Below are 7,639 nucleotides of genomic sequence, written 5' to 3' on the forward strand. Positions count from 1 at the left end.
ATCTGCTGAGTGAATGAATGAATGAATGAATGAATGAGGCCTCCTTAAGAAGGGGGCTAACATGTGAAGTAGGGGTTCCCAAACATCCAAGAAGGCACCAGAGGTTAGAGTCCCTCTGTTCCCTTTTCAGGTCCCACGCTGTCCTAGGAACGCATGCAGTATAAGTAGACTGGCTTTTCAAACAGACAAGGCTCAGGGTGAGCTTCTGGATTTGTTTTTTTGTTGTTGTTGTTGTTTTTAATTATTAAGAAAAAATATGTTACAAAACAATATCATCCATCATATATTTCTTAATTTCCATTTTTTTAAAAATTAAAGTAATAAAAAAGTCACTTTATAAAATAATACAAACGGACATGATCAGTGGGGGCTGGGAGGGACTGTCTGGGCTGACTGGCTCAGGGATCCAGTGCATGCTTTGCTGCTGGCTCCCTCCCCAAGCTGGGCTGGGGGGCTAGGGAAACAGATACAGGATGGGAAGGGTCCCTGAAGGTCAGACCACTCCTCTAGCCTGCAGTGGGAGAGAATAGGCAGTCAGGCATCCACACCCAGGTGGGTCCTGGGAGAGGCAGAAGGACCTAGAAGTGGAGGTGAGTCACCCTGGGGCAGCAAGTGGGCCATCCCCTCAGTATCACCTTCTCTGCAGGCCAGCCCCTCAGTACCACGCCCTCTAGTTCCCATTACTCAGCATCCCTAGCAGCTTGCTGGGCTCCATCCCCTGCTGCTGAGCCACCGTCTGCACATCGAAGCCCATGTGCATAAGGAACTGTGCCACGTTCATCTCTTGCCCTGTGAACTGGTCCCGGATGGTAGGGCATGAGGGATTGCAGTGGGGCCAGGGGCAGCTGTCTACCAGGTGGAAAGGGCAGCCCTTCATGGGGGTTTTGCTGGCCTTATGGCTGTCATGGAAGCTCCGGTCCCAGCAGTGCAGTGCCCTGGGCAGTGAGGTCCCCTTCACCTGGACGTCCGTCCAATAGCTGTAGAGAGAGAACCCAGGGGTGGGTTGTCAAAGCCATTGCTGTCATTGTTTGGGGCTACATTTCAGTCCAGCCACACCGCTGGTGTAGTGGCTTTGGAGGGCCCAGAAAGAAACACTTTATACGGAACCTCTGGAAGGGTCTCATGGAAAGGTGTCTACTGCTTTGGGAAGGGCTTAAAGGCATATGGAATTAATCCTACAGATGTAAGCTACCTAGAACCCGTGGGAGATACTGACCTCCGTATGATGATCTCATGAGACAGGCAGGCGGGGGCAAAGCTGGCCCTGGTGGGAAGAGAATCAGCTCGAATCCTATCCACAGCAGAAACTTTTCCAGATAAGCAGCCCTTCCTTTTGCTGTGTCTGGCCAGCTTCTCAACTGGCCTTGGCTCCAGTACCCACATGTTCCATACTGACCTTTGCCCTTTGGGCTTCTCTAACCAGTTGCCTGTATAACTCATCCAGCTGGAGTCTGCTAGGCAGTGGCAGGAGACATGTTAATTTTATGTTAAGCACATGAATCCTCTGCCATATTCTTCGTCCTTCCTTCCTTCCTTCCTTCCTTTCTTCCTTCCTTCCTTTCTTCCTTTCACTCTTTCTTTCTAGCCTGGATCTCATATAGTTCAGGGTACCTCAAACTGGCTATGTAGCCAAAATAAGATTTCTTTTTCTTTTTTTCTTTTTTGTTTTGTTGTTGTTACTGTTGTTTTTGTTTTTCGAGGCAGGGTTTCTCTGTGTAGCCCTGGCTGTCCTGGAACTCTGTAGACCAGGCTGGCATCAAACTCAGAAATCCGCCTGCCTCTGCCTCCCAAGTGCTGGGATTAAAGGCAAATGCCTCCACTGCCTGCCAAGATAAGATTTCTTATCTTTTCCTTTTGTTTCTCAGATGCTGAGATTACAGGCAGGCCTCACCATGCTGGGTGTATGTGGTGCTGGGTATTAAACCCACGGCTTTGTGTGTTCTAGGCAAACACGATGCCTGATGATGTATGATTGCCGTCTGAGACCTCTATTTTATTCATTTATCTAGCCAGGGTCTCACTATGTGACTAGGCTGGACTTGAACTCATAGAAACCCACCTGCCTCTGCCTCCTATCAGTGCCACCATGCCCGGCCCCAAGACCCGTATCTTTACGTCATGAGCTACCCAGCCCAGGTCCCTTGCCCACACTCACTGCACATCCTTGAGTGTACCACGCAGTTCTCGGCCCAGATTCTGGATGTATAGCCACTGGCCTTCCTGAACCGGCTGTCCAGTGAGATGCACATTATCCACGGTAAGCTGGGCCTCATCGAAAAGCCACTGTACCACGAACACCGGACCTGGGAGGAGGAGGAGGCACAGCTTGACCTGCCTCTGGGCTTCACAGCCCGCCTTGCTCCTGGCAGGCTCACAGACTAGCTATCCTCCCGTGATCCTTTCTCTTTTCTAAAGGAGAACCTTCCCACTACTCTTTGGAAAGAGGGGCTGAGGAAACTATTTGGTAGCCCCAAAATATAGAAAGGAAGCATATGGATTTGTCTCTGATGCCACTGCCAACGACCAACAGTTTTGGTGCTAAATTCAGGACAATTCCAGGTAAGTAGGAACAACAGTTTACCCTGCTGTAGGCATGACCACTTCTGTGGAACAGTATAAGGTCTCTGGTCTGACCTCTTTAACTTCAGGACTGGTGTACAGTTCAGGATATCCCACCACTCCCCAAATGCCTCATCTGAACTGGCCACTCACAGCGCAGAGTCGGATATACTTTGTAGCCAAAGAAGCAATTCCATTCCTCTCCTTCCTTGAACTGGCGCTGGCAACGCTCTGGGACCATCCCACTCCAGTACCTGCGGCACAATCACAGGTTAGGCTGTGATCCTGGGGTACTTCTCCCCTTAAGATGCTACGTCACCCCAGGCCCTTTGCACTAGACAGGGTTTTGGCGTGGGGGCTGGGCTCCCCGTCCCAGGGCACCTGATGCCACGGCGGATGGCGTCTGTGGGTGCACAGTTGATAGTATCAATGCAGTCTGATCGCCGGTACTGCTTGTTGTCCAGGAACCAGCCTGAGTCAGCCAGGCCCCGCACCTGGATAGATGGGTAGCCCAACTCCTCCAGCAGCTCAGCCACGCGGTCTACATTCAACAGCACCCCGGTGCCCCCAGCGCTGAGGGAAGGCCAGACGTGAGGCCAAGTGGCTGGGGAGGGTGCTTGCTGTCCACCCAGAGCTGGTTTAGCCCCAGCCTTAGTCCTGAGGAAGCACTGCTTCTGAACAATGCATTCTGACTATAACCATGTTGAGAGAGGCAAGCAAGACACAGGGACCTCTCTCCCTCACGGTCCAAGGGCAGAGGACTGGTAGAGTTCTATTCTAAGCGTTGGCCCATAGCTAAGGCTGACAGAGCACAGAGCTGACTCTCCTTTCCCTCTGTTTTCTCTCCTGTATCAGTTTCCTTATCTGAAGAAGAAGATAAACTCCGGTGTTTCGGTCTCCCTCATCCAGTCTAAGCACGTGTTCTGCGTTCCTATTGGAACACAGTTACTGACCAGTTGGTGTCACCCCAGCCTTCCCTGACACTGCATCCTTAAGAAGGGAGATTAGAACACACCTGACCACTAACCCACTTTCTAGGTGACTGCAGCCCAACAATCTTAAGAGTCCAGAAGCATTCTCTAAACAATTCCCAGCTACAGAGCATTGAGGCCAGACCTCTAAGGGGCCCCAAATGAGGCTGATCTTCCAGTGGAGGCTAGAGGCCGCAGGGCTCTGTGAGGACAGGTTCCAGGTCTGCAGGTGGTTACCTTCTAGGTTCTCACACACACACACACTCCATTCCGCCCATGTCCCAGAGCTGCCACATCAGCCTCTTGCTCCCTCCATACAAAGTCCTCCTCCCTTGGGCCTGTTGTGCTTACCTGCTCCCGGCCAACAGCAGCACCTTTGCCCCGCTCAGCCCTTTGCCCAGGAGCTCCCGTACCACCTCCTGGATGATGAGGGAGCCCATGAAGGCATATTCATCTGTAGGAAAAGGGGTAGCTTTAGGTGAAGTTAGACTCAGGGCAAGATCTCCTACTCCAGGAGACAGGAGGATGGGCCTGCCCTCTTTCCAGGGAAGGGATAGGGGATGGGATGGGGTAGACTGGGGTGGGGGAGGATCAAGGGCAGGAGGCCCTGCTGGGGGGTCCCTCAGGGGCCAGGTGAGCCACAAACAAGCAGAAACCTTATGGCATGTTACAGACAGGTTGAGAAAGTCTCTATTTACCCACAAGTCTCACCACCCTGCCCTGTCTTAATGGGCTGGGAAGCCAGGGACTCACTCTTGTCAGACTTGGGTGAAGCCCCACTCCAAACGTCACTGGAGCAGTAGGGGATGAAGCTGTAACAGGGATCAGGTGAGCCCACCATGGCCCTCTGTTGTGCCCAAATCTACCATGAAAGACCCTGAGAAAAATGCTGTCCAGGATAAGACCCTCAAGAAGGACTTCCCCAGGAAGGTCCTCCTTAGACTAGAACCCCCTCCCCCAGGAAAAGGACCCCCTAGAAGAACCATTCTCCCAAGAAGGACTCCTAGACCCTCCAAGAAGGTTCATCACCCCCAGGAAGAGCTAAGCCCTCTATTAAGGACAATCCCAAATATGCCCCCCACAAAGGCCAGCCCCCAAGAATGAATCCCCACACTCAAAGTATTCCATAGGAAGGACCACTCCAGGAAGGACCCTCCCAGGAAGGAACCCCCACCAAGGGGAACCCATGCTCTCTTACACCATATTGGCATTCCACCAGTGAGGGTTCTCCTCTGGCTGGGAGGATAGAATACCAGTACCTGGTGAAACAGGAAGGGGATATGCAGGTATGGGGACTTACTTCTTGATGGCCCGGCCTGAGGTGCAAGGGTGGATAGGGAAGGATGAGAGGCTGGCTAGACTTAGTCATTAAACCAAAGGTTGAGGAGGAGCTCTCCATGAGTTTAGGGACTAGGGGTCTAGGATAGGGTTCCAGGGGTAAATGGGTCCTTCTAGAAGACCTTACTTGGAGAGTCTGACTATTCTGCCACTTCCACCAGACCAAGCCGGTCTTGTGCTGCTGACCTGTGCGTGTGTGTGGCCAGTCTTTGGAGCTCATGAGGCGCCGCATAGTGCTGTATCTGGAATCACAGTTCTCCCGGTTGAAGCAATACCAGCCGCCTGCAGGCACAGGTATCAGGCTCCATTCCACAAGTCCAGAAGACCCCTCCTGTCCCCCACCTCAACCCCTGGAACCCACCTTCCAGAAAGAGTAACCACCGCCGACTGCCCTTGGACTCCTTCAAATAGTAGCTGCAGGGAAGGCGCACAGAGCATGCTGTCAGGTGGGGATACCTGAGCCACCTTCTTTCTCTACCCTCATCCCCAAACCGGAATCCTCAAGCCCTCTTTCCCACTTCGGTGCTGAAAGGGTCATTCCACCTGTTGCCTGGAGCTCACCACAGCCGCGCGGGGGCGCCCGCAGCCAATCGCAAACGGAATGCACAAGCTGGTGAAACCCCACCGATTCCCCAGAGGTGGCGACAGCGGGTGGGTGGATGGAGGGTCCTGTGGTCCGTGGAAAATTCCCACAGCCCGCCCCGCATGAGATCCGCGTTAACCCTGGTGCTGATGACTATGGAAGAAGTGAACTCTCGAGCACGCAGTGGCACTTGAATAAGGAGAAATTTGCCAGGGCTAAAGACCCAGAAAACTGTAGTAGTAAGGAGCGCAGCAAGGAGATGCAGGAGCCACCGAAGCAGTGTTACAGCTTTCCTATCAAGGCGCAGACTAACATCGATCAACTGAGTGCGTGGGCACCCAGAGACCCTTCTGACCTCCAGCTTCACCTGTGTCCTCTATCTACTTCAAAGTTGAGTGCATGTATGAATGCTGCCCCTGGAGCCCTTGGTCCCTCTTGTGCACCTTCCTTGCTCCCGTGCTCGAATTCCTGACTGTCCTGAGCCAATCTGCTATGCACAGGGGGGAACCCTGAGACAGAAACCTGTAAAGTGTTGCCTCTTTCTACGGGAGATATGGCCACTCTGCGACTGCAGTCTCTTTTTCTGTCCCAGAACCTGAACTTTCAAAGGCGGGTGCACGGTGGCCAAGAGGTCAGCACCCGAGTTGGCCTAGGATCAGAGCTTCAAGAGCTGCCCCCTCCCCCACTTTGGGAGGCTCCAAGCCAGGCTCTCCCCAGGGCTAGCAATACTAGACGCCCGAGTGGAACCCTTTCCTCTAGGGACCAGATCAGCCATTGAAAATAGGACGGGTCCAGTACAGTCTCCGCGTTTGTGCGCGCGCGGGGAGGCAGAGGATGCGAGCGCCACCAGCGATAGGATGACGGCGAGCCAGGCGCGGAGCACCGGTGGGACCAGCCAAGCCAGGTTGACGGCCTCCCGGGGTCCTGCCCCGCGCTGGCCTTACCCGGCGGGGCTGCCGTCATTGCAGGTCACCGACGTGTTCAGCAGGAGGTGAAGGCGCAGGTCCTCATTGAGCTGCTGCGCAGAGCAGGGATACAGGGACTGTGCCAGGCTCTTGACTTGCGCCATAAAGCTGTCCATGTTGCCCTCCACTGCCGTGAAGTCCAGCGGGAAGCTCTCCACCGGTTGCCCGGCGCCCGGCTCCACCTCAGCCCGCTGCGGTAGCGGTGGCGGAGGCGGCGGCTGGGGTGGCTGCTGGCCACGGCGCCTCCAGGTCTTCCTGCCCTCGCTGCCCCCAACCCAATGCAGCAGGCCCAGCAGTAGCAGCATGCGCACCTCTCCTCCCATGGCAATGTCAGTCCGGCCTGTGGCCACCTGCGGAGAGCGGATGGCCGTGAGGCGTCAGCAGCGCGGGGCGCCGGGCCAGGGGGCGCGCAAGACACTGCTGCTCCTCTGCTCGGGCTCCCGTGCGTTGTCCCCGCCCCGGGCGGCAGTGTGGGCTCTCGGCGTCGAGGCTTTGGAGTCGGGCGCTACCGGCCTCCGCAGCTCGGGCTCCGCGCGTAGCCGGCCGAGGGCAATGCAGACTCTGGGTGCGCTGGCTCGGGCCCGCGCCAATGAGCGGCGGGGACCGAGCTGGGCGTAGTTTGCGGGGGCCGCGGCAGCCCGGGTGCCCGCGCGTTAGAAGTGCCGCCGCCGCCCGGGCGCGGCAGGGGGAGGGGGCTGCGCTCACTCTTTTCTTGGCGGAGGCTTAGCCTTTTCTTCCCAAACCACAAGTCTGACGGAGGGGCCTGGACTAACCCGTTGCAGCCGCCGGAGGCGCTCCCGGCCCGGCTCCGTGGGGGGCAGCGCGGCCGGGCTGGCCCCGGGCAACTCCATTCTCCGCGGCCAGCTCGGCGCCGCTACCCCCGCCCTCGGAGCGCCTCGGGGGCCGGGAGGAAGAGGCCTTTCCGCATCGGGGGCGCCCTGCGGGTTGCGCAGCTGCCCCGCCCGACGGGTCAGGGTGCAGGATGCGAACGTTCACCTAGTGCCGCTGGGCCTTCCCTCCCGCGCCCCAGCCCCGTGCATTCGTGGGAGACTCGCACTTGGGCCCCCTTCGCATACTTGGAACCGCCCGGAGTCCTGCGCTCACCGTAGGTCCTGGAAGTTGCTGGAGCTGCGCTATCCCGCTGGTGCGCCCGACTGCGCTGCGCTCCCTCTCTGGCGCTGGCGTAGAGCCGCCAGAGACTTTTATCCAGCGGGGCCCCCGGG

General features: G+C 56.4%; 1 protein-coding gene across 3 annotated transcripts; it reads right to left on the bottom strand.

Moving 5' to 3' along the window:
• Notum (notum, palmitoleoyl-protein carboxylesterase) lies at window positions 1-7,639 on the bottom strand. Of its 3 annotated transcripts, XM_029484153.1 has the most exons (13): window positions 7,190-7,438; window positions 6,396-6,766; window positions 5,230-5,282; window positions 5,055-5,150; window positions 4,729-4,789; window positions 4,284-4,342; window positions 3,882-3,984; window positions 2,941-3,132; window positions 2,713-2,813; window positions 2,156-2,303; window positions 1,217-1,264; window positions 893-977; window positions 1-511 (listed from the first exon to the last, which is right to left on the bottom strand). In XM_029484153.1, the coding sequence occupies exons 1-13, from the start codon at window positions 7,265-7,267 to the stop codon at window positions 494-496; spliced, it is 1,413 nt and encodes a 470-aa protein (XP_029340013.1). In that variant the 5' UTR covers window positions 7,268-7,438; the 3' UTR covers window positions 1-493. The 3 variants fall into 3 exon arrangements, with proteins under 3 accessions (XP_029340013.1, XP_021033476.1, XP_029340012.1); XM_021177817.2 differs by lacking the exon at window positions 7,190-7,438 and adding an exon at window positions 7,521-7,639 and having other exon boundaries at window positions 3-977; XM_029484152.1 differs by having other exon boundaries at window positions 3-977; window positions 7,190-7,377.

The sequence above is a fragment of the Mus caroli genome, chromosome 11 (assembly GCF_900094665.2).
Source record: "Mus caroli chromosome 11, CAROLI_EIJ_v1.1, whole genome shotgun sequence".
Classification (NCBI taxonomy): domain Eukaryota; kingdom Metazoa; phylum Chordata; class Mammalia; order Rodentia; family Muridae; genus Mus; species Mus caroli.

Bases quoted from the DNA above. Each gene is read 5' to 3' on its own strand.
- Notum (XM_029484152.1), bottom strand. From the start codon at position 7,267: ATGGAGTTGCCCGGGGCCAGCCCGGCCGCGCTGCCCCCCACGGAGCCG. The intron at 6,767-7,189 runs GTTAGTCCAGGC...CGCTCTCCGCAG, and splicing joins GCCTCCGGCGGCTGCAACGG to GTGGCCACAGGCCGGACTGA. The intron at 4,343-4,728 runs GTAAGAGAGCAT...TCCCTGTTACAG, and splicing joins TGGTGGAATGCCAATATGGT to CTTCATCCCCTACTGCTCCA.